This window comes from Rhinolophus sinicus, chromosome 1 (assembly GCF_057876585.1).
Source record: "Rhinolophus sinicus isolate RSI-liver-muscle chromosome 1, RSI-T2T, whole genome shotgun sequence".
NCBI classification, from domain to species: Eukaryota; Metazoa; Chordata; class Mammalia; order Chiroptera; family Rhinolophidae; genus Rhinolophus; species Rhinolophus sinicus.
The window spans coordinates 198,819,020-198,846,272 of NC_142501.1; the positions used below are offsets into that span (position 1 = coordinate 198,819,020).

Below are 27,253 nucleotides of genomic sequence, written 5' to 3' on the forward strand. Positions count from 1 at the left end.
TTTCACCAGGTTCTCTTACTCAGAAGCCTTCCATGGCTCCCCATTGTTGGTATTCAAGGCCCTCCTCAAGCTGGCCTTATGACTCTCCTCCTCTCATAAATTGGCGGCTCCAGCCAAACTGATCTGTCGTGCATTCTGGCATGTACCTTATTCTCATACCCCGACCACAGCCTTTATTAGTCCTTCAAGGTGGAATAGAAACCCACATCCCTCACAAAATCATCCATGACCACCCGTGCTTGGAGGGAGCTCTTCATCCTATTGCATTATGTAGCTGAGGTTCAAAGTCATTCCCACAGCACTTAGGTGCTCCCTGAGAAAGGAAAGGCCTTCCCTGGGTGTGGATCTTAACTCTGACATGAGTCAGTGAACTCCTAAGAGAATGGACTGCGTTGGGTAGGAGACAGGAATTCTAGAATGATGAGCTTCATGCTATGGCTGAAGAGGAGTAGGACCTGAATGAGGATTCTGATATAGAATCCCAGAACCGACTCAGTGCTGGCCCATTTGCAGGGCCTTTATTTTGATTGCGTATCCTCATTTATGGAAAGAGACTCATGGATGTGCCTGCCCACCTATAGCTTCATTCATGGCAGACACACTGGCGGGGGGTTAGTGACACCAGGATGCATCCATCTCAGGGTTAGGTTAGTTGGGTGGCATGGGGGAGTGAAGGACAGCCCAGGGATATTTCAGTGGGACGGGATAGCAGGGGAGAAGGTCAGCCAGCGCTCAATGTACCAGACACGTATTGGGTACTATTGTGTGCAAAGCTTTGTGCATATGATAGTCGTTCTCAAGGGGTTTACAGTCCAGTGGTGATAGAGAGTAGGGAAAAGGCCACTGTGTGATGACACATTGTCATACATGCTCTGCAGAGTAAGGGAAAGTTAATTCAGATTGGGGGATTGAGGAAGCTTCTTGATGAAGTTGGCAGTTGGGCCAGGATTTCAGCAAGTGGAGATGCCTAGGAAGGGTGTTTTAGGACGAAGGAGGGGAGATAGCAGAGGTGGCAAAATGTAGCGCTTGTCTGGGAGATCCTAAATCGTTTGGTCTCTGGTTGGTGACACATAGTAGGGCGTCAGGTGTTGTTTGTTAGGCAGGCTTGAATGCCCTGTTATCTGTATAGGGTGCTGGGGTCCTGAATGTGGCCTTCATTCTGGAGGTGACCAGTGATATGCTTGTACCCTCTGAGCAGGGCAGAAGTGGCCTGGATGCGTTGGGAAGGTAACTGATTTGCCAAGAGTGTATGTGAGGGCCTGGGTGGGCATGAGGACTGAGCAGGACACAGGAGCCTACCTGTACCTGTTCCTGTACCTGTACCTCTGTCGCCTTGCTCTCATCCACTGTCACCCCACCTGAGTCTGCCTCCCGTCTCTTCTTTGCTCCTGAAAATGCCCCTGCCTAGGTCACCCAAGACAAGCCTCTTATTTGCCGCACCTAGTGGTCTTTCTTCGGGGCTGAACCTATTTGACACCTGGCTGTGCAGCCTCCGACACTCCATTCTTCTGTCCCTACATGCTGGGCTTCTGCATCCCTCCATGTGGCCACTGGACATGTCCCCCAGGCACCTCACACTCAGTGTGCCCTCCCTGAAGTCATCCTCCCTCTGCCTTTCCTATCCCTCCTTCCCTTCTTCCATCTCATCTCAATTAACATCACTTTGATCCTTCTTCCCCACTTATCCGACCCACCAATTTAATTATTATCAGGGCCTGCATCTTCTGCTTTTGTACAAGTCCTCAAGTAAGGACTTTATGTCACCATTCCCACTATGGCACCACGGCCCAGGTTCTCACCCATGCTCCTCAGAGTATTTGCAGCATCCTCTAAGATCTTTCCTCCATGCAGTTACTGGAGTTGTTGTTCCAAACACGGAAGTGATCTACCACTCCTGTGCCTGAAGCTCTGACGGCTGCAGAGTGAACCCTGCTCCCTCTTCATCCCTGGTAACTACCCCGTATCCCTAATGTTCGCCACCTCCCCCACTCTCCATAGAACTCCTGCCTGTTACCAGATCATTCCATACCCTGAGGCATCTCGAAGCCTTTGCTTATCTCCTACTTTCAAGCCCAGCTCAAATGTCACGTCCTCCACTTGAGCCTCAAGAGGTTCAGAAGTAGATGGTGTATTTCAGTTGGGAAAATGATGTGGGGGTTATTGGCAGGATAAGAAGGCAAGGTAATGTGGTTCCTGAGTATAGGGGACCCTCAGAGATGTGGGTGGTCACCAACATCTAGCAGAAGGCCAGGCACATGGTACTTTGCAGGTACTTGCAGAAGGAAGGAAGTGGGGAATAAAGAGAAGGCAAGATGGAAAGAAAAACAATTCACCTTGCCATTTGCGACATTCTCTCGGAGCCAGCCCTGCTCACCTGCTGCTGTGCCCTACTTCCAGCCTCTCCCCCAGGCTGATCCTGGCCCTGAAGGACCTGGGAGTGTGTCCATACGGCTCCAGCACATGCCTGGTGTCCTGGCCAGCTTTCTGGCTCAGACTGCAGTGAGTTTAAGAAGTCATCAAACTCCAGTATTAGGTAGCTGCATGGTCTTGGGCAAACGTCCTGTCTTCTCCACTTCTCTGCACTTTAGACACTGAGGCTCAGAATATCTGCTTTGTGTCTCTCATTGAAGGAGGATAAAGTGAGATGATGGGAAAGTGTGTTTTAAAGTCCCCAACCCTGTAGTGCTGAGGTGGTGGTCCTATTCTTGCCCGGGCTGTAGGAAAACCCTCCCCAGACCTTCAGAGATGCTTCTGCAGAGGGAGGTGATGTGTCAGCTGCCAGCTGTCAAGATGATGCCATTGAAAATTCATATTGATGGGGCACAGATTGACATATCTGCTTGCTCTGCCATCTGCAGACCCCATGACCAAGGCAATATTGGAGGTGGCAGGGATGGGACTCCCTTTTTCTAGCCAGTTCCAATTTGCTTTTTAATTTGCTCCAGCCTGGTGAGTGCTGTCAGGGTCAGTCTGTAACCTTTTCTTCTTTCCTAACGGTCTTCAGTGTGGCCAGACCTTCCAGCACGATTGTAGCTACTCGGTCAATTTCTGAGCACTGGCCATTCCCGCAGCCCCTTCTGCACTCCCCTCATTCACCTTCTGATTTTGTATCCTTCTGTCTTCCAGCCCTATCTCCTGCTCGAATGGTTCGGCCCCTTCCCATTCATTACCTCTCTCTGGTCTTCAGAATCATCTGCTGACCACTCTACTTTCTTCCTTTGTTGGGTTTTGAATAAACCTCCTATTAGGCCTATGGCAAAGCTCAGGAAAAGACACAACACTTACTGGCAAAGAAGTAACAGTAATCCCTCCCCCACTGGACTCTTGCAGGTGCCTCCATCAGCCACGGGCCTTCCTGCCTCCTGCGTCTCCTTGTACTTTTGCTTCCCATCCGTTACTGCCTGTTCAAGTGACTGGAAGCCGTACTCTGGTCCTGACGCTTCCTGGTTCAAAGACCTCCCTGGCTCCTATTGGCTCTCACTTTGGTTCAGACTGTGTTGTCATTTAAGGCCTTTCTTACTTTCATTCTAACCAGATGTTCTAGGCTTATTTTGTATTTCTCCTTTTCACATGTCCTATGCTCCTGGCAAACAGAACCACTTCCGGTCCCCATGTACCTGGCCTTTGGTCAGGTTATATCCTCTGCCTGGAACTCTTGTTCTCTCACTTCTCCTCGCTTCTTTCAAGGCTTGGTCATGACTGCCTTGCCCCCTAACTGAAAGCCCCCTTGCCTTCTGCGATCCCATAGCATCTACGGTGTTTCCCCAAAAATAAGACCTAGCTGGACAATCAGCCCTAATGCGTCTTTTGCATTAAAAATTAATATAAGACCTGGTATATTATATTATGTTATATTATATTATATTATATTATATTATATTATATTATATTATATTATATCCAGTCTTATGGTAAAATAAGACCGGGTCTTATATTAATTTTTGCTCCAAAAGATACATTCGAGCTGATTGTCTGGCTAAGTCTTATTGTCGGGGAAACACAGTAAGCACACCTCTGTGACCAGCATCTTCCTGGCCGCCTGACGTTGGAATTATATTCTTGTCTCGCTTCTAGCCTGGAGTTAACTCAGAGCAGGAAAGGGCTGATTCATTTGTGAATCGCCTGCTGTGCCCAGCGCAAAGTCCTGTGTGTAGTGAACAAATTTCAAAGAAATGACAAACCTATTGGGCTCTCAGTTAACACTTGAATTGAAAAACTACTGAATTAAAACAAGGACATCTTTTTTTTTTTTTTTGTCAGAAACCATTCTCATCCGTTTCTTTCCCCCAAAGTCCCCTTACTATATATCCATCTGATCTCACAGTTCTTCTGAGTTTCAATATATAAATTGTGATCTTTTAAAGGTAGTAAGTCAAATCTCCTTTAATAAGCGCTAAGGGATTTATGAATTTACTAGAAGTCAGTTTCTCCCTCCTTCCCTTCTTTTCCTTCCTTTCTGCCAAACTGGAATTTTATTGTATTAGATATACTGCTTGAAAAGAGTTAGGCAGAAGCTGTGGGTGGGAAACCATTGGGTTATAAAGAGTTCCTTTGTATAATGGGCTCCGACGTGTGTTATGGTATGTCTGAGCATGCGCCAGCCTTTCACACTGCTCTGGACCAGAATTTAAGTTTGCTCTAAGGAGAGCTGCCAGCCACAGTTGACTCTCATGCAAAGAAATTGTGTAATTTCTTCGGTTCCTATGGTCATCTTCTCATCACAAGAAATAATAAAAATAACTCCTTACATCTGTTTTTCTTCCACTGATACTCAAAAGGATTTGCTGTGTCCCAGGCACTTTGCTGAAAGTTAGGGTGCAAAGTCCAGCAGGATGTTGTCACTTTCCTCTGCGTTCCCTAATCCAATCCTTATAACCACTTAGTCAGAATGAGCAGAGGGTCCTCATTTTATAGAAAAAGAAACTGAAATCCAGAGCCCTTCTTTATGTTTATTCCGCAAGAAGCTGGTGTGTGGAGATAGGCCTTTTAACTTCAAGTTAAGTGTTTTTCCCACTGGGAGCCTTGGGTTCAGACCTTTTGCCCGCTCATATCACTCTGACCTAGCTCTAAACCCATGAACTGAACTGAAAAATGACTTTTGGGGTCTGGTTCCAGATTCCTGCCCAGACTTCAATATGGGCTGGAAGTTGAGCGAGAGTGGTGCCTGGAGACTTGCAGATGTGACCATATCTTGAAAAACTGTCAGGACACCACCTCTGCTGTTGTGGGCTGAAGGCAGGTGTGCCAGGTGACCCAGACCCATCCAAGCATGGTGAGAAAATCTAATCCTGCCAAGGATTCACCTCCCCACCTCCTCCTGTTTCACCCCCAGCACTTAGGGAGCTGTGGGTCTGCCCATGATGGACTGAATCTGTGAATGAGGAGAGGCTTGGAAAGAAAAGTGAGTAGCTGATAAAACCTTGGGTCATGGTAGATTCAATTTTAAATATCTGAGTAATAGGCATGAATTCATTGCACCCCTAAATTTAGAAAATATAGATGCATTTAAAAGAAAAACAAAACAAAACGAAACAAACCCCAAAAACCTAATTCCAGTACTCAGAGCTGACTGCTGTTTACATTTTAGTGTATAATATTCCAGACATTTCCCATGCCTTGATTTCTAAAGCTGAGTATATCATATGCTATTTTACTTTTTCATTCGTATGACATGAAATGCATGCACGCGGTGAATGCTCGGTGTCATTTTACGTGTGCACGTACCTGCATCACCGCCAGCCAGACCAACATGTAGAACATTCCTAGATTCCCAGAAGGTTCCGTTTGTCCTTTCCCAGGCAGCCCCTTTCCCAGGTAACGATTATTCTGACTTCTGTCACTGTGCGCTGGTTTTATAACTTGTTCTTCTTCCTGCTCAGCAGTAAGTAGAGAATAGCTTCCATGTCACTAACTCCTCATTCTCGTCGTCATAACCATCAGTCATAAGGCAGTGTCGGATTCCACGGTATTCACAAACCATGCATTTGTTGGACTTTGAGCCTGTGACTTAGAAATACTCATGGTATTGTTCCCCACTATCAGAAAGCCCAGATGTCCGACATTAGGGGTTCTAGTTAGCTCTAGAACTAAGTAGAACTAAATAGGCTGCAGAGTCAGTGACCTTGAGGTTTTCCTGGGTCTTTTTTTGCGTGGCCTGCTTGTGTCTTCCTTGGCTTGCTCATTTCTTTGAGTGCACGTGTGACATGTTGTATGTCCCACCGACCATGCGCTGGAAAGGGCACCTCACATCCTAGCACGCGGTACAAAGATTTTTCTAGGAGAGCAAATTCCAGGCAGCTGGTTCATCTCATTCCTCCACTTCTTTTAAAGAAATCGTTTTTAAGAGAGGAGAGAAATTCACCGGACAGCTTAAACAGCTGGGTTCAGAGAAACGTTCTTTTCAGGGGACATTGGCGGGTTAGGAAAATAACTGTTTTGGTTATTGGACTCATTCGTGAAGACACTGAGAAAAACTTCACTTGTCTCCCTGAAACACTGTCCTACTCGATGCTGAGTGGCTACGTCCTAATCATGGGGGTATTCACCACACACATCTGGGACACTTCTCCCATTTCACTCTCAGTTTAGCTCTTGGTTATTTTACTACCACTATTATTATGACCCCCACTCTGATTGCTACTACTACTCTTGGTCGCGTTATTATTACTAATAGCAGTAAAGTGATTCTAATGTTTTCCCATTGATTAAGCACTTGTTGTGTGCCAGGCACAACATGAAGTATTTTTCATATAATGTTCAGTTCAGGTATGTATTTGAAGGAAAAGGGAAACCTTTTACTGAGCATTTTTTAGTGTACCAAGTCCTATACTGGATGCTTCATATATGCAATTGGTTTATTCTTCACAACAGCCTTGGGAGGCAACTAGGGTTACCACCATTTTGTAACTGTGGTCAATAGAGCTAAGAGATGATAAGCAAACGTTAAACAATATGTGAGTAATGCAAGAGCTGGGATTTGAACCCCAGGATCTTCTGATTCCAAAGCCTGTGTTTTCCCCCTCTACTACAGCCTCACTGAATGAATGAATGAATGAATGAATGAATGAACCAACCAACCAACCAACCAACCAACGTGGTACAGTGAAAGACTCATTTTTAGGAAGTGTGTATTTTGACTTATGGAGCCAGAATGAAAATATTCTTTCATTTAAATTCTATTTAATACCTTGATATAGTATTTATAGACTTTGTGTTGTGGATATCCAATGTCACCTGTCGGTAGTGCCACAGGTTTCTAACATGAACTCAGTTACATATCTTGCATTATAAGGTGCCAGCTTTCCTCAATGTCAGTTGTTTGGGCATGTTGGCATATTACTTAGGATCAATTTTAATGTAATGCCAGAAACAACAGTGGTTCAAATATGATAGACTTATCTGCATTTCTCTGTCAAGAAAAATAACTTTGGAGGTAGGCAGTTTAGGGCAGATATGGCAGCTCACAGTTTGTCAGGGATCCAGGCACCTTCAGTTTCCCTGGTCTACCACTCCATTCTAAGCGTGAGGCTTTCCATTTTGTGAACCAATATATTGCCTGAAGGAGAAAGACATAAAACAAAGTGTGCCCATCCCCCTAAACTTCCCAGAAGTGAAACTTCCCAGAAGTTCCACAGGACACCTCTGCTTCCATCTTATTGGCCAACACTTGACACGTATGTAAGGGATCATAGCATTACCTATCTCATGGGGTCTCATTGTGAGGACCAAAACGAGCTAATGTGTGTAAAATGTCCAGCGCAGTACCTGATACACAATAAATGGTAGAAGAAGGTCTGCCGTCTGTGTTTTGACTTATGCTTCCATGGTCATATCTGGGATCTGGGTCCAGCAGGCTTGGTGGAACTTTCCCAAGGACTTGTCACTACTTAGTCTTTGTGCCGTCCCACACAAAGTGGACAGCACCCAGTCCTGAGGAATCCATGAAGATGATGCTTATGGATGATGATAAAGATACCTCTGAGTAAATGCCAGCTACATGCCTGTTACTGGGCTAAATACCTTGTTTCATTATCTCCATTCATCTTCTCGTAAATTCTGTGAAGTAGATACAATCATAGTCATCCTTTTGCAGATTAGGGGTCTTTGGCTCAGCAGGAGATGGATTAATTTGCTCAAGGTCATTCAGCAAGATGAGGCAGGACAGGGAATGAAATCCAGAAAAGTCAGACCCCCACGTTCAGGGTCTTACTTGGGACATCCACTGCTCTCCCCTATCCTTGTACTTCTCTCTGCCTCTGACATTTCTTTTCTTTTTGAAGTGGTCAGCCTGGTGATATAGTCAGCACTCTGTCTTGATGCGACTATCTGTAGTGATCCTGACTATCACTGAATTTTCTTTACTGAAAAAGAAATGCCCAAACCTTGCCATTACCTGCATCAGTTGATGTCTGTGTGCCCTTCTCCAAGGAATGTTTTAAGTGTCAGGTCTTAATTCCATACTTGGAGAGGAGTAAAATGGAGCAACCTATTTTATTGTCATTTAAATGCTCTCCTGATGAACTGTGATGATCTGGAGGTAATGGTGGTGGTGGACAAAATGACTATGAAAATGACTGTCAAGGAAAACAAGTAAAATTATGCCCAATATTGTCTTGTGGTCCATTGGTGAGGTGCAGCCAGTGAGGATTTCGCCATCTTCCTTGAAAGCCATAATTAACTCAGGTCACTCACGGGAGCCTTTTGCTAACATAATCAACCCATTTGCATAGTTATCACTGAGAGAAACAGACCTGGACAGAATCCCTGCCTTAAAAAGTGTTGATAATTTAACCTGTCCTCTGAAATCTCCAGTGATTTGAATCGCCAGGATTGCACACCCACCCATGATCCAGAATGAATCTCCACCTAACTTTATGCTGTCGGGCTGAGGTCTGAACTGACAGTTCTCACTGAGGAAAATTTCTTAATAATTAGTACTGCCTGGAGTTGGTGGGAAGTAAGAATGATGAAGCTGAAGGAAGGAAATTAACGGTTCTCAGAAAAATATGAGCAAGTTGTAGAGAGAGGGCAAAACCAGCTCCCAGCCACCAGCTTCAGCTGGGGAGACCTTCATCCTGGATGTGAAATTTGGGCCCAAGAGGCCCTTTCGGAAGACTCTGTGGTTCACATCCAGAGAGAACCACTAGCTGTAATGATCATGGTTGATTAGCATCTTGGCATATGGTGGTAAGAGCTCTATTTACTTGGATAATTAAAGTGGTGATGGATTTGCACGGCTGATTTCAAGATCTCTAGTCTGCAGATGACTGCCTTTTGGGGCCGCTGGGATGGAACACCTCCTTGCTTTAGAGTATCTGCACCTGACTCAAGTATCGGAGAGATGGGAGCCCAGGAGTATTTCCACAAATGCTCCCGCTTGAGTTGACTCCTCGTCTTGAGCGCTCTGGCCCTCTCATGGATTACTCACCCCAGCAGGGAGATAGTTTTCAGAAAAGCAGATCTTAGGATCTTAGTAGGAATGGCGATTGTTTTCTTTCTCTGAATAGGACCAACACAGTTCTTTTGAGTGCTATGATAATTAAGATTGGTGCTTTTAGGATTTATTGAGTACTTTTTTATTTTTTTTGTTTTGTTTTACATGCACTGTCTTATAGAATCCTTAGACTCTTCTGTGAGAGAGGCAGGACGCTGTGGCAGAAAAGGCATGGGACAAGCCTGGGAGCACATTTCACCTTTGCCACTTACAAGTTGCATGATTTTTTTTTTAAATCTCTTAGAGCCTCAGTTTCCTCATCTGTAAAAGGGAATAATAACGTTGACCTTTTGGGGTTGTGATGAAGTTTCATGATTTATATATGTGAAATACTGAATCATGTTTGAGCACTGAGTAGCCTCCAAAAATGATAATGGTTACTCATATCATCATTTATAGAAGAAGCAACTGAAGCACAGAGGGGGTGAGTGTCTTCTCCCGGCCCAGTGGTAGGGGATTGCAGTGAAACCCACATTTTACTCTAAATCCCAGATGCCACACTGTTTCTAGTAATGATGCCATTGTCTCTGTATCTCCTGAATACCTTTTGTAAAGGACGGTACAGAATCAATCCCAGTTTGGCAAAAGCAACCCTTTAAAAGTACCTCACATATGGAGTGGAAGCACAGCTACAGGTCCCCTCTGCCCCAGGGCGTTTGGGGGGCAGATCTGAGGGGTTAAGAGCTAAGAGATATGCAAGAGGGTCCTGTAGCTCATCCATAGTGGGAATTTTAGGGTCTTTTTGTAGTTTCTTTTTTGAGACAAGGGGAAGATGAGCCTCTGCAGGTTGACAGCTTTTAAAAGACAGTTTGGCCAAAAATTGTCCATGCCTCCCTGGCTTTTACTGCTACCCAGCCCTCAAGAAAAGCCCTCTGCAACTGAATCGAATTATCATGTAATGAAGTAACCAGAGAATCTATCATTACATGCCACATGTGACTGTTATATAATATGTGATTGCATATGCGAGGATTGGTGAGTGGGCTGTCGCCTGTATCCCGTGTACCCCAGGCCTCTGTCTACCTGGATGGAGAAGGGAGAGGCTCAGTGCCTGGGTAATTTTAGTGCTCCATCCTGAACATCTGATCTCTGAAACAAACCAGAACTGCACGCCCCACCATCAACATCTTGGCCCGAGGCAAGGTCAGATCAGCCTAGCTACGGGGAGACGGCAAATTCACCTTAGGCAAGCAATAGTGTTTAAAAATATGCTCTCTTCAGTGAATGAGAAGGGGGTTCCCAGCTCTTTTATGGCCAACTACAAGGCAAGCCAACCTTTCCCCCTTATGTTTCCTCCTCACCTCTATAGGCCACTCTTTGTAATGTCAAGCCTGGGAAGATGGGGAGGAAAGGGAAAATAACAGGAGTGAAAGGATTGAAATAGATATTCAGGCAAACCTTCCTTATTCAAAACTTCATTTAACCAGGACTGTCAGTGAATTCCACATACCCCACAGCTACTATAGTTCACATTACAAACTCTTCCAATTACCTGAAATCTCACTTAACTTAAACCTCAGCACATCCCCTGGGGCAGTCAAATAATCAAAGTTTGCCTGTCGGAAGAAATACAGGAGAGGGCAAGCCGCCATGATGACTCTGAGAAAGATTATTAAAAAAAAAAAAAAATTAGAGAATGATATTAGAATTGTTAAGTTACCAACTTGAAATTGCTGAAATGTTATCTAAAAACTACAGAGGTGAACACAGGTTTAGACAAGGGTTGCGGAAATGCTCAGGAAGCTGTACGGCTGGAGACTGGGGTAGAGACTGGCCGGAAAGGACTTCTAGGGAAGGCGCTGGTGAGTTGTGTTGCATGGTGGAGATTGCCACAGGCGAGAGGGCTTTGAAATGCACATCAGCGTGTGATTAGCCCCACGTGGCATTTGACGCTGTAGATGCCCACAGTCGGACTGGTGAGGTTAAGGATACGTGTATCTCCAAGTGACAGTCCTGTAAGCCTATCTGGAGGGGTGAAGACTTTCAAACATGAAGGTGGTGAATTGAGTCTCGTATGCCCATGTAATGTAGGGAGGTGTTCATTTTAAGCAATAAAAATGAGGTTAAATACAAATGTCATTTTGATAATTCTATAGGAACTATCCTGTGACCTCTCCATACACATTGAGTTTATGTAACTGGAATTTTCCCCCCTAAATATGACACTAAAATGGGATTTAGAGATTTAGGCTTAATAATAAATCGATGGCTATCTTACTAAAATACGTACATATACCTAGATATTACAAATATAACATATAAAAGGTACATACATATTTTCAGTTTAGTGAGAACTGAAATTCATTTATTTCTCAAATATTCATTGAGCACTCACTCTGGGTCAGGAGCTGTGCTCAGCTCTGGAGATACAAAGGTGAATGACCCCCCGAGTGCAAAGAGGCTGTGGCGAGGCAGACAGGTGGGCAGGTGGGTGTGATGCAGTATGTGGTGGTTTAATGAAGGTGTTCCCAGAATGCCACATGGCTGCCAAGAATCAGCTCTTATTCTGCCCATGGGGTGGCAGAGGGCTTCTTAGACAGGGACTTGTGTGTTGGGTCCAGGTCAGGATAAGAAAAGAGAAAGGGAGGGAGAACAAGTGTGGGGTAGCAATGAGGTCTGCAGGGAAAGTCAGAGAGGTGAACTGCGGTCACACATTGCAGGGCTCTTGTTTGCCAATCTCCTCATGAACACATTTTTCAAGAAGAGTGGCAGGACCTAATCTATGGTTTTCAAAGGGATTGGTACCTGGACGAGACAGGTAGGGAGCCAGGAGGAGGCCGTCATGATGGTCCTGGGCAGAGATCACTGTGGGGCTTCTGGGAATGGAGGGCGTGGTTTATTTGAGGTTGGAGATGTTGCGTTGATTGTTGAATCCTGTTTACCTGGAGTTGCTTATTGGATGGGCAAGGAGGTCTTCCTGGATGGGGGAGGGAGGAGAGGGTAGGAAGATGGCAGTAACAGAGTAGAAAGTAGAGGGGGACCAGGGGAGGAAACACCTCTAAGAGTGAGTCTGAAGTTGAGCAGTTTCTCAATTATTCCTAAACATGAACCCTTCAGCCATATGGGCTTATCATCACACTGAGAAACCGTTCTGGATTAGCAAGCCATGTTCCTGCAGCGGCTAATGAGAGCCAGCCTGATCCCATCAGTAAAAGTCTCCAAGGACTTGTTTGATGCAGAGGGTCACTTGGCAGAGAGGTCCCCTCCCTGACACCCCGCTACCTTCATCTCTCTTAGCAGTTATCTGGTTGTAAAGCCATCCAAATAGTAATGTAGTATGTCAGATAGTCATTTAATTATTATGATCTTCCTTGTAGCAATTATGACTTGCTTTATTGCAGATAACAGTAAACGGGTAGATAAAAGCCACTCAGTAGTGAAAATTGTGGGTTTGGGTTCTTAAGATGATAAGCGCAAGGCTACCTTCATGGTATTTGCTAGCGGGCATGAATTAGCATCGACAAATGAGTTACGGGCTCTGCTTTAAAAATATAATTGAAACGCAATTCAAAAGAAAACTGTTTTTGAGAGGATAATAAAAATATGTCATGATAGCTAGCATACATGCCGAAGACTAGGCATATTTTATCAAGTTTATTTCATTTACGTTTCACTGATTACCCAGTCAACTTGGTGTATGGTTTGTTTCCTTTCTCCAGTTGGTAGGTGTGTACCCCACAGCAGCCGTGTAAACTTCACCACTGTCTGTGTGTTTCTGTGCGTGATCAATAGAGTCTCCAAGATCAATTAAAATAAAAGGAATTGTTATTAAATACCCACTGTTTCTTTTTCAACCTTTATCCATGAACCACTAAAGGGAAATTTTCAGCATGGTTGAGAAATAAGCTCAATGGAATGGGTCTACCTAGGTTACTTTGGTGAACAGTTGTTATTTTCTCAGTTCCCAGCATTCATTTCTCTTTCTCAACTGCACCCCAATTGGGAGGGTGTTACCACTGGATATAATCTGGAGGGAGGATCGAGAAACACCATCTGGGTGTCCTGTTCTTCGCCAGGCAAAGGATGGCACGTAATCTGCTGTAGGCCAGTTGGAGACACCCTCGAGCAGAGAGACAAAGAAACGGAAACATAATGGGGTTCAGCTCTACTTGATTCAGTGGCTCTGCCTGGACCTTTCTTCACTGGGGCCCAGTGGTTCCTGGTCCTGCCTCCAGCCTCCCGAGTCGCCTCTCTGTCTGCCTGTTCCTAAGTCTACTTCTCTGTCCTCCTGCCTATTCTCTGAGTCCCAGTATCTTTCCAATACATTCCTATGTTAGAGTGTCAGTTACTGTTGCTTACAACCCAAAGATCCTAACTGATGTACGAGAAACCAGTCTGGCTCTGTTGCTTATTACCTTTATGCTGAAGGATAAGTTGACCTCTTTAAGCTTCATTGTCCTTATCTCTAAAATGGGGCTAATCATACAACCCATTACATAGAGCAGCCATGTGGATTCAATATGATATTTCAAGTAGAGCATTTAACACAGTTTGGAAAATAGTAATGTTCTCAAATAGTGGCTGCGGCACTTACTATTGTAACCAAATAAAGGTCTCTTTCTCATGATTATTGTTCCCAATAGTGCCTGGCACATAGTAGACATTAAAAAAATACTATTTTCTTCCCTTTATCTCTCCTGAAAACAAACCAGACTCTTGCTTTTCTGGGGGTAGAGAGGAGAGCAAATATCTCTGGCCCCTACACTACACATGAATTTAATAAGCAGAATTACATGTTGACTAAAGAGTGAAAACAGAGACATAAGGAGAACCGAGTGTGTATCCGTTAGCTGGACTCAAATGTCCAGAAAGTGGGACATTTTTCTGTGGTTTGTCCTGTTCAGCTCAGGGTGTGGTTGGGCCAAGTGACCCACTTACCCACTGATGTGATTCTGATACCAGCTGCTGTTGCTGAGGCTAAACCCATGAGTGCATCTGGTTGCCTGGGTAGCAGCCCGCCAAACAATATTGTGTTAGGCAAGGTGGTAACAGACCCCACATTAAGAAACAGCAAAGCCAGTACGTTCTTTGTTGGCCTGGCAGAGCAGATCAAACCAGGATCCAGAGATGTGTCTGCAAATTGGGGGGCCTGAACCCCAACCACCTTCTCCTCCTCATGTGAGCAACCTCCATTCTGGCCCAGGTCCAACTTGCGGGAAAGACAGTTGTCACATCATGGAACAGTCTCTCCTCCACATGATGTCAGGATGAAATTGTCTTCCTAAAAAGAGTTTTATGTCACTCCCCTATTCGGAGACCCTTAGGGCTCCTGCTTCCTAGAAGAGTAAAATGTGAACAGTACTTCCAGGCCCTTCTGACCTGGCCACCATCTATCTCGCTTTCCAGCTTATCTCACAAGCTTTTATTCCCACCGAATCCAGCCCAGCACACTGCTCACTGTTCTGACACTATGTCTCCTGGCATCTCACCTTTGTGCTTTGCTGTGGCGGTTTCCCTTCCAGGAGTATCGTTTGCTCATCACCACTACCTGTCACAACTTCCCTTATCCCCAAACGAAATGAATCTTTCTACCTGGTCTTCAGGATTCCTTTCAAATGTTCACATCTTCCTCCAACTCTGTGAGTACCTCCTTTGCTGATCTGTGATCACTCTCTTAGTGATAAAAAAATAGTAGTGATAACAGCACACGTACAGCACTTACTGTTTTCAGTGTTTATTCTTTTAATTCTCACATCAGCCCCATGAAGACACAATGACTATACCGTTTAACAATTGGGGAGACTGAGGTGCAGAGGCTAAGTAATTGATCACATAGCTAGCGAGTGGCAAAGCCAAGATTTGAACTCAGGCATTCTAGCTCCTTCTGCCAAGCTCTCAGGTGCTTTTCTCTGTGTCCTGGGAGCTTGGTTTGCATCTCTTTAGAGCATTTAGCAGAATATAGTTAGTAACTATTAGTGAGCGATGACCAGGTTACTTATCATCTATTGTTATCTATTTTGCTATAATAATCACTATTATTGCTACGTACAAGTCCCAGGCACCATTCTAAGTTTATAGGCATTGATGTCTCCCTAGCAGGAATGCAGACCTCAGTTTGGTAGTGTAGAGAGAGTGCTGAATTTGGAATGAGAAGAATCACAGTTTAGGTTTCAGCTCTGGGTCCTGCCGGCCAGCCTTGGATAAGTCGATTCACCGTTCTGAGTCCCAATTTTCTCCTCTGTGGCATGAGGGGCCTGGCTTTGATGATTTCGGTCTTCACTAACTATGAGTTTGAGAATCTGTAAAATGGAGGCAATACCACATATCCCAAGTAGGTTAAGGCTGTGGTAAAATAATATATGAAGTTTTCTCATTAATTAGCCATATATATTGAGCAACAACTATGTATGTAACATGGATTGTTCTCAGCATTGGGGATCTTGAATAAAAAAACAAACTCCATGCTGCCATGGAGTAGAAGATGTTGAAAGTAAACCAATAATTAGTTGTTTAACTCAAGTCAAGTGGTAAGTGCTGTGAAAGAAAGTAACAGTGTAAGGGGTTGAGAGTCTGGGTGTGGCAGACAGGGATGAGCTTCCTGAGAAGGAGACAGTACAACAGATTTTTTTTTTTTTTTAGTTTCAGGTGTACAAAACAATGTAATAGTTAGACATTTATACCCCTCCAAAGGTGATAACCCCCCACCCCCAATCTACCACCCCTCTAACATCGTATATAGCTGTTATAGTTCCACTGACTCTATTCCTTATGCTGTGCTCCACTTCTAGTGATAACATACATATATATGTAATGATATATACAAATGTATATGTAATTATAGTTGACATTCATTATTGTTCAGCTTCAGCTTCAGGTGTACAGTGCAGTGATCACGCATCTACATCATCCCTGAAGTGGTCTCCCTAATAAGACAAGTGTCCATCGGATACCCTACAAAACCTTTACAACATTATTGATTTATGTTCCCCAGACTGACTTCCGTATCCCTGTGGCAATCTGGTGGTTACCGATTGTGCTTTCTAATCCCCTCACCTTTCCTTCATCCCCACCCCCATCCCATCTAGCAACCCTCAGTTTTTCCTCTGTATCTCTGAGACTCTTTCTGATGCGTTTACAAGAGAAATCTGAATGAAGCCAGGGAACAAGCCACACAATCCCAGCTCAGGGAATGACCGTGCAAAGCCCCTGAGGTTGGAGTAGGCTTGATACAGTCAGAGACTAGCAAGGAGGCCTGTGAGGATGGACGGCAGGGAGCGGAAGGTGAGTGGAAGGATTGGATTCTGTTTTAAATGTGATGGTACATACACCATAGGGGATTTTGAGCTACCATATGTCACCATCTGTTTTCATTTAAAAAGTGTCTTCTCATTACTGCATGGAAAAGAAACCGTAGGTCAGTAGAAGCAGAAGGTTAGGCCCACTGTCCAAACAAGAGACGACGATAGCTTGTGTGAGGAAATCGTGGTGGGAGTGGGTGAGAAGTATTCGAATTCAGGATACGTGTCATCTTGTGCAGGGAGCAGCCACGGGGTTTGTGGACAAATTAAATGAGGACTGGGAGTACGAGAGAAGACACAAGGATGTCTCCAAGGGTTTTGGAAACCCAAACCTGGTTTGGACCGTTTCCCAAGAGGGAAGATCCAGGGAGGGGCAGATTCAAGGGGATAGATCAAGGTTGCAATGTAAGAATGCCTCGCAGATGTTCAGATGTCAAGTGCAGGTGAGAGGGCTGAGCTGCTGGTATCAAGCAGTGATGGCAAAGATGGCAGTGAAAGCCACTGGGCTGAATGAGATGACCTTGATGGCCATGGGGGTCAGGGATATGATTTGAGTTAGCCAAGAGAAAAGGGCTAGGGCCTGAGTCACAACTTCCACAACTATGTGTGCAAGTGCTCTTTGAAAAATGAAGTACCTCATGCCTGCAATTCAGCTGGTGAAGACCCTGGTGTGGTGAGCCTCTCATCCATCCAATGTTGGGCTAGCCAGAGCTCTTGGGGATATGGAGCTGGCTGACCACTGAGCAGACCTACAGGGAGCTTCTGACACCTTAGCCATTGCCCATGGAATATAGCACTGAAAAGTCCCCAGGAAGGCTGCCGGTCTTCCCAACAGGCCTCGTAATGCTATGAACTAAAATGCATTGCTTTCAGTTACACAGTTATCTCTAAGAGTGTCCTGTTAAAAGTATGATTTGCCCCTAGAGGTAATGCGTGGATCTGCTAATAATTTATTTGGTACCAATATAGAACAGTAGAAAGAGCCTAGAATTTGTGGTTACAAATCCTAATTGGAGCGGACCGTGTGTTGTTAGTTATGTGACTCTGGGAAAGACAATTAATCTCAGGTATTTTGTCCATAACATGGGAAAAACAGTATTTATCCCACTTGTCATATAATGTTGACTATCAAATGAGAGTGCTCGTGACAGTGTTTTGTAAGCTTTAAGTGCTATAAAAATAATATCTTTAATTTTGAGGAAGTTCATAAAACCAAATTTTACCATAGCACCTTTTGTTTCAAGCTCACAGTAACCTGTGGGGTGGGCAGAGCAAGCATTAATTAATCAGAGTTGTACCTCAATCCCCAAGAACTGGCTAATTATTTCCATTACATACTGGCCTTTATTCGGGTGCTTTTTATACCTACTCATCGCTCAAAACTCATTTCAAGCATCATCTCCTCAGTGTAGCTTTTCCCCGTTGCCCAATAACCCACCCCCTCAGCCCCACTCTTGTCTGTCTTGGTGCTTTTCACTAAATGTTTGTTGTTTGAATGAATAAATGTGTAGAGTGGCTTATTATAGAATGGTAGTTTTCAAACTTTTAAGACGGCAGTCCACCATAAATGTGTGAAAATATGCATGGATGTGTTTTTATTCCCACACATATATTCAAAAAGAAAAGTTCCACGAAACAATACTTACCTTTACTGCACGAGCAGTACGCTAATATTTTCTCTTCTGTTCTGTATCCTTTTTATTTTTTTTAAGAAAATGAGGATTGCAACTGAATTGATTTTGCTCCCCAGACTGATGTATCATGACCCACAATTTGGAAAACACTGTTATGGAATAGGCTGGCAGCTGGGAACCTTGTTCTTTGCAATTGGGCAAGTCACTGGGTTATCTGTGAGGTTTATCCGAGCTGCATCACTCATGCTAATTCTAAAGAATAAAGAAATCGAGGAGGCTGTGGGAACAGGCAAGTCAGCATTATGGCAGCTTGAACATTTACTGCATATTACGTACTTTCAGTTTTTTCTGGCCTCCATGAGGAAGTTGAAATCTAATAAGTGCTTAGGATTTGGGCACTTACTGTTTGAGAAAGATTTGATTTTAGTCACATGTATGTCGTCAAGACTCTGTAGAGATTTGCAAGGGTGACTTTCGAATAAAAGTCAGGTTCCCTCTTGAAAATCCTTGGGCCCCAAATGTTTCAGATGCAGGAGTTTTGGGCATCTGAAAGGAAATGCAATAAGCGTAGTGTGTAATTTTTAATCATCTCCAGTAGAGGCGTGGCCAGCTGCCAGTAACCAAACACATTGATTTGTCTTCAGCAAATGTGTGGATATTCACACTAAATATAAATATTCACATGCATAAAGGCCATAAATGACATCAGCTGAGGTCATTAACAGGCTATGAACACATTTTCAGTTTTCAGAACTTTGGGGGTTTCAGAAAAACCCATAAGGGGTTGTGGAAGTAAAATTTTGTTATCCAGGTATCATGTTTTTCCTTTTCAAAACAACAGGACCCTGTATCCCTTTAGGAGACCAATGTTTGGTTCAGTACCTAACACATAGAAGACACCCAGAAAATATTTGTTGACTGAATGATTGAGACCAACTACAGGTTAAAGAAAACTCCTGTTAGACCAAGCCGCTTTGAGAAAATAGCCCTCTAGTGTTTTTTTTCTTCTGAAGCCCTCTAGTTTCATCCTGTTTCTTATAAATGAGTGGAAACCTTATTGCTTCTACTTGGCTCCCTCACAAGTAGCAGAGGAGAGAGATGCTTGTGGATTCTTTTGTTTTTTTTCCCCTTCTTCTTTCAGGCCTTGCATCTGAGGGAAGAAGAGGCAGGCCCACTAGTTTTAGAGAGAGGAGATTGGGTGAAGAGATAAAGATTTTACCCATTTGTTCTGTGTCTAAAAATACCTGTATTCAAAATTGCCCTTTCTTAGCTTCCTTGTGCTAGAAATACTAACTCGATGTAGTAAACAACTCCATGAATGTTTTGATTTTCTTTTGGGGGTAAGGGCGGGTGGCACAGAATGCTTAGTTTGTCAGGAATTGGGGTTTCACAGGCTTAGCTCTACAAAGATCTGGATTCAGATTCTGGCTCTGCCAATCCCTTGGCACATTACGTAAACTCTTTCAACTTCACTTCTCATGTAGAAAATGAGCATAATTCTAACACAGTAACCTCACTGTGTTGTGGTGAGGATTGGAGGCGATCATACATGGAAAGCATTTGTCACAAAACTTTGTTTTTTGTTGTTGTTACTGGTAATAGTGATAATGTTAATCCTCTTCATCATTGTAGTGACTCAGCAAAAGCAAACAGCAAAGACAACCTCCACCATTTTCCTACCTCCCGTTCTTTGATATGGACTGTATTTATCAGGATGGACTAAGTTATGCTCTGGTGACAAATACCTGCCAAATCTCTGAAAGTGAACACCACGAAAGTTCATTTCTGGATCACACAAATTTCCCTGGGGACTCAATGGACTCTCCAGGGCAGTTGTCTGTGCCCTGTTGGCTCTATACTCTAGGCTGTTTTGTTCTGATGGCACCTCCATGGCAACACAGGCTTCCACAGTTGTTGCAACAGAGGAAGAGAGGCCTTGGGGATTCTTACGCTGATTCTTAAGTGCTTCCACCTTTGAAGGGACTTGTGTCCCTTCCAGCCCCATGTTCTTGGATAAAGCAAGTTATAGGGCTCTGCCTTACTTCAAAGCAGTGGGGAAGGACAGTCCCACCATGTGGAAAGGAGAACTGGAAATATTGGAGAGAGGCACTAACATCGATCACATAGACATTTGGCCTTTTCTCGTTCTGTCATCAATTGCTATGGCAAGCACAGCTTCAGCACCCCTTCTAACCAGGTAGTTATCCTGAAGCCCCTGCTATATAGAGTGTGGAATTGTCATTGTCACAACAGTTTTTGGGACTCATTGAGCTGGCTCTGTCCTAGACAAGGCAGAGGAAGCAACTGCTGGGCGCTTGGAGTCATACCTCCTGGGCTGGAGCCCCTCACCACCATTGTTTTCCCTGAAACCCTTCCCCCCCAGTGATATTGGATGAGGTGTTAAAATTGAGGGTTCCTCAAGTGGGAGGGCACCTTAGGAACCCTCCTGATTTTCCAAGTATGGAAGCTTAGGCCCAGGCAGTGTGTGTTTGTTTTGTTGCTCATGTTCTGTGGTTTTCCTAGGGTCCCAGCAGCTCATGATTAGCTAGCTCATCGTTACGCCTCCAGCTGGACGGTAGCCTCCTGCCTCTCTGTCTGGTGGTTTTCTGCTGTCTACTTCCTCCATGATTGTGAAAATTAGAAATGAAGCTTCAACCTAAGATTTGTTCTACTGATGAAAATAATTGCCATGGAATAAAATTTTTGAAATTCACTGTTCTAAACCATAGTAAGCAGAAGAGAGAATAGTCCAGCAGTGGCTTTCTAAAGACTACCCTTTTCTTGGTGTGGCTCCATCTTCTATACAGAATGTGTTTGCTTTCTTACCCTATAGTGGAGTCATAATTGTCATGTTTTCCATGCCCTGAGGGAAGTCAAACTGCAGTGATCCCGCTCCACAATTCTGGTCACTGGCTCTTAGTAGAAGCCTCTGTGCCTGTTTTCTACAAGGTACCTTAGACCCAAGGGAAGGGCATCTCTTACTGCACCATACAGATTCTGAGGCCTCACTTGGATCATGTCTTATGAGGGAAACGGCTGCTCACTTGGACCCTAAATGATTGCAGTTCCAGGTCAGGGAACTTGGATTTCCAGTTTGCCAATAAGTGGTGGTCCTTAGCTGTTCCCTCTCAGTAGATCGGAGGCTACAGCTGATCTCGCCTGCTGCACCTTAAGTGTTTCCACAAGTTGGGATTTTCTACCCCAAAGTCAGAAGACACTGATTATCTCTGGGGCCTCAGATTTGGATCTGATAAATTGAAAGGACAAAGGTGGCCACCTTGGTCCCACCAATACTAATAGCAGTGACAACGAGGCTGCTGATGACGGGCAAAGAACGCAGGCACAAGGGCAGATCTGTTCAGTTGTGTGTAAATGGTATTTTTTTCCCTGTGAAATCTCAATACCTCCCTTAGGACATTGCAGTGGAGATTTCTGAGCCACTCTCCTTTGATATTTACTTGTTGGGGATTTTACTCTTGAGAAATCACTGTGGCAACAGAACCATTTTGCCTCCATGAAGACGATGTCAAAGTCTTAAAATTCAGGACATTTTAAGGCAGGATTCCAACCTCATTACTGCTAGAATAAGATTCATCCAAGGTGGAAGCGTCCTTTCTTAGAACTCAAATCTGTCTCAGAATGGTTTTTCTTTCCCCTTTGTTTTAGAAGCTAAGCAATTACTTTTTTTTTTTTTTTAAGGAAAAAAGAAATTGTGCTAATGCACAAAACTCTCTTTTTCTCCTTTCATTTATTTGAAATTGAACTTAACAAAGTCAGTTCCGAGCGAGCACTATATATGAGTAATGCTTTTTGTCCATAAAAGAGCATTGACTCAAATGGTACGGGATTGCTGATTCTCTCTGCTTTGTGTGAGCGTCCATGATGACAGAGTGCTCATGTCAGAGTGTATAATGAAACTATAAATTGTTTTCATGAACGCTCTGAATTTGGTCTTTTACGGGGCAAATTCCAAAGGTATTTAGTGCCACATTTCACATATGTGAATAACACCAGACCGTGCAGTATAGCCAATAAAAGTCATGAAGTTCCCGTCAGGCTCACACTGGCCATGTGGTGGGTGATTGTCAGGTGAGGGTGCTTCACAGTCGGGGGAATGGGGAGAAGGAGGATGGAGACATCCTGTAACTCTGAGGAAAAGTTCCAGCAAGGTATATTGGACTGTTTGGGGATAATTCAAAGTGTGGCTAAAATAGTTAACTCATAAAATTAGTCTCTGTGTGGTGGGTGCCTGCATTGGAATCATGGAAGTTGTACATGTCTTGGCCACATTGGTGAACAAAAATTCTCAAGTGAGAAAATGTTTTCTGGGTTGCGTGGGCAGGTGCAATCTATTGCAGTGATTTATGGTTCAATTACATTATTTTTAATAACATATTTTGTATTTTTTTAATTATAAAAGCCATATGGGTTTATTCTAGAAAATTTAGGAAACACACAAAAGCATAAAGAACAAAATTAAAAACAACAACATGTAAATCATTTTGCTACCAAGAGCTAATTGTTAATAATATACAAAATTTTTATTAAATATCTTTGTATATCATTTTGTGAAATTTCACATAATCTTACCTGGATATATAAATCCTTCTTAAAACAAAATTGGGATCTAGCTACCTATTTATTTATCTATGTAATTTTTTAAAAGTATTCCACTTTTTTACTTATTTGTCAGTTAAATTATTTTATCTGTCCCAGTTTGCCAAAGCTCGTGAACATCCAAGATTTGGGTTTTGTCATGAGGAGAATACATCAAGTGCATATGTCAGTTACTGACAAATGTCTCTGGATATAAGATTTCTAAAAACAAACAAACAAACAAACAAAAGGCAACAGAACAAAACAAAAAAACCCTGTAGTGTGTGTTAAATCCAGTACGTTAAGTGGGGGCCTGTTGATGTTTTGACCAGTCACTTGGATTTGTTTGTTTTGCAGTACCTGGTGTGTAAAAGGAAACTGGAGAGTAAAAAGGAAGCCCTGCTAATCCTCTCCAAGGAGCTGGACACATGCCAGCAGGAAAGGGACCAGTACAAACTCATGGCCAATCAGCTTCGAGAACGCCACCAGTCCCTGAAGAAGAAATACCGGGAGCTGATCGTACGTGTTACAACGTCACGGTGACATTCCTGTTCCCTCATTAAGATAGCAGGGCATTTTAACATGCTGTTACTGCAAAAAAAGGGTTGAATTCAAACAGTTCCAAAGTGGAAAAATTAAGAAGTGAAAGTGCTCACCCCTATTTCCTCCGCAACCCGGCCGTCCCACTCGCTAGTCGTTACAATTATGGATCCAGACTGCTAGCTGGGGCACCTATGAACTAACACATGTACCTAGGAGTTTGTGTGTGCCCGTTTAGTGATTTATTTATTCATATGGAGTATTTTTAAGAGGATTTGTATTATAAATCTACGCTGTCTAATATAGAAGCCACTAGTTACATGTGGTTAAATTTCACTTTAAATTAATTAGAATTAAATAGAATTGAAAACTCAGTTCTTCAGTCTCATCCCATTTCATGGGCTCAGTTCTATAGGTGGCTGGTGGCAACCATACTGGATTGCGTTGCTAAGGCATATTTCCATGGTGGCTGCTCTGTTGGACAGTTAGATCCAGGACATTTCCATCATTGCAGAGGTCTGTTGGACCGCACTGTATAAATGTTCTAAAACTTGCTCTTTTCACTCAACACATTCTTTTGTCCATTTCTCTAGGCAATACATACAAATTTAGTTCACTTTTAAAAAACAGTTGCATAGCAATATTTCCATACTTTTTTTTAACCTTTCCCTTATCCTGGGCATTTAGGTTTTCTCTAAGTTTTCATATAGCAAGATTTTTAAGGATGCAAATTATACCTCAATGGAAGACACCAAGGGCAGTGCTATTTTGCATGGTTGCTTTTTTTTTTCCCTTACTGATACAACTTCTTTTTTTAAGTGCTGCCAGTATTACTAACATTTAACCATTTGTACTGGGATCATTGAGCTGTCCTGGAACAGCAATTGAGTAGATAGATTCCTCGGGTTAAAATAGTGTTGACTTATCTACGGACAGCATTACCCAGAAGAGTACCGGTTTGAGCATTTGTATTCCCAGATGGTACACAGGTGGAGGAGCTGAAGCGTTTTCAGATAAAAATTCTCTCCTAGGACTGGAAGTTCTCAGCTAATTTTCTTTTGAGCATATCCTTTCCTCACCCCCACCTCCCAAATTGTTCTGCCCATAAAGAAAACTCGAGTGTGTGTGTGTGTGTGTGTGTGTGTGTGTGTGTGTGTGTGTGTCCCCACTACTATTCCTTTGGATCTAACTAGTTAAAAGAGGAACTCAACTCAAACCAAATGAAATATTGTTTAAGTTTCAGCTCAGCTCAAAAATGATTTTGATAAATCCAGTTGGTTTATTTTAAAATGTTTTGGGTTTGCATAGTTTTAGGAAATATATAGGTTTGGTCCTAAATGGAACTGATTCCTTTGAGGTTTTTCCAAAATAACTCTGGTTCAATTTATAGTTAATTTTCTAAGAGTGTATTTGAGCTTGATTCAGCACATTGCTGGTTGCTGGGGCTGGGAGTGGGGAGGGTCTGGACTTAGTTCCTAGTTTGGTTCAATTCCTTAAATCTAAGCACATTTTTTTTTTCTTAAGTAAAATGTTGTTTTTTTTTTTGTGTTTTTTTTTTTTTTGTAGGATGGAGATCCGTCACTTCCTCCTGAAATGAGGAGACAGGTAAGACTTAATCCTGATCTTTGATAATGCTCAGATTGTTCGTATTGATGTCTTACAACAATCAGGGGGATCATAGAAACCCCACAATATGTAGAGAAATCTTTTCTTTTCCAGAATCCTTTTGTACTACTGTGGGGGAGTGAGTGGTGGGTAAATAAATACTGATGGCAAAGAGCAGTTGAGGTGGGGTGAAGGGTGAAAGAAACCCAGTGAAGTCCAAAAGGGTAGAGGAGGGCACCCCGGTTGAGTGCATTTCCTTTCTTGTTGGGAATTTTGTTGGGAAACCATGCGTAGAGGCTATAGTACTTTAGCTTGCTGCTCCATGGATTGATACTGTTTTGCCATTTAGCTTCTGCCACTTAAGACTTTAAAAAAATTTTTGTATTTTATTAATTTATACTTTAGTATAGTTGCATACAGTATTATATTAATTTCAGGTATAAAACATAGTGATTTGATATTTATATACCTTAGGATGTGATCACCACAATGTCTAGTAACCATCTGTCACTGTACAAAGTTATTACAATGTTATTGGCTAAATTCCCTGTGCTGTACACTACATCCCCATGACTTATTTATTTTATAACTGACAGTTTATACCTCTTATTCCCCTTCACCTTTTTCACCCATCCCTCCAGCCCCCTCCCCTCTGGCAATCATCAGTTTGTTCTCTGTTTCTATGAGTCTTTGTTTTGCTCATTTGTTTGTTTGTTTGTTTGAAGATTCCACATATAAGTGAAATCATTTGGTATTTGTCTTTCTCTGTCTGACTTCTTTCACTGAGCATAATACCCTCTGTGTCCATCTGTGTTGTTGCAAATGGTAAGACTTAATTTTCTTTTTCTTCCACTGTGTGTATGTGTGTGTGTGTGTGTGTGTGTGTATGTGTGTGTGTGTGTGTGTATCTCACATCTTTTTTATTGATTCATCTACCGATGGACACCAATCACTTCAGACTTAAAAGCCATATTACCAGCAAAACTCACAAGCTATTTATATTGTTTTCTTCAAAATGGTAACCAACATTGTTCACTGAGGAATCCAATTTTTACCCACAGATTTTAGATGCCCATTTTTATCAATGAACAAACCCTTGTTGATCTGTTTCTGGACTTTCTGTTCTATTCCATTGAACTTCCTGTATAGTCCTGTGGTTGTACCATATTATTCTGGTTTTACTTTATAACACTTTTGACATCTGTATGGGCTTCTCTTCTTCCCTTTGCTTTTCCTTTTCAGGAAGATAAAACTTACATTTTATCATTAATGTCTAAATATTGCGCTGCTTAATCTGAAATTGTTAGGTACCTTTGTTTTTGGTGGCTATGAGCAATCATCTTTGCCGAGATTGTTAGTATTCATGAAAGAGTTTTATAGTGTAAGTGAATTCACATTCTGTGACTTTATAATAAAAAATTTACATTGACTGAAGAGAATCTGATGATATTCCAGTAAGTCTGTCTAGCTGTATTCTTACAGCTCTAAAAAAAAAAAAAAAAAAGTTCAATGTCCTAAGCATTGGCTTTGTAGCTTTTAATATAGCATTGGGTTTCTGTCCTTTTAGGATTTCGTGTGGAGGTGTGAGCTTGCACCCTTCCTGCCTGAGTTGGGACCACTGACTTGCTGCATGAGATAGGATGTGTTGGGTCCAACAGACAAAAATTCTAAACTGCTTAAGCAATAAAGGAATCAATGATCTTCCATAACTAGAAATTCAAAGGTAGTTCAGTCTTCGATTGCTATAGTCATCATGTACTGGTTCTCTCCACTGTGTCACACTTAGCAAATAAAAATACAAACAAAAACACAGGACACCCAGGTGAAGTTGAATTTCAGACAGACAATTAATACTTTTCAGTTTAAAAGTATGTCCCATGCAACATTAGGGACATAGCTATGCTAAAAGATTATTCATTGTTTATCTGAAATTCAGATTGAACTTGGCATCCTATATTTTATCTGACCAGTCTATCACTGTGCCAATTTTAATGTCAGCTTCCTTTTAAACTTAGCATAAGCTTTCTTCTAATGATGATGCCCCTAAGCAGGAGAGCCAGAAAACCCAGCCAGGGAGTATAAATCCTTCCCTCCAGTCTGATTGGGCCAGTGTATGACATATTCCCATTCCTGGTCTACTGACATTC

At 42.8% G+C, this 27,253-nt stretch overlaps 1 protein-coding gene across 3 annotated transcripts in view; it reads left to right on the forward strand.

The window, feature by feature from the left end:
- Positions 1–27,253, forward strand: part of CCDC149 (coiled-coil domain containing 149) — a 98,625-nt gene that overhangs the window by 7,413 nt on the left and 63,959 nt on the right. For all 3 annotated transcript variants that reach the window (XM_074321903.2, XM_074321912.2, XM_074321918.2), the window contains exons 2-3: positions 23,319–23,480; positions 25,068–25,106. In XM_074321903.2, coding sequence (XP_074178004.2) covers positions 23,319–23,480; positions 25,068–25,106 — 201 coding nt within the window. The remainder of the gene's footprint in view (positions 1–23,318; positions 23,481–25,067; positions 25,107–27,253) is intronic.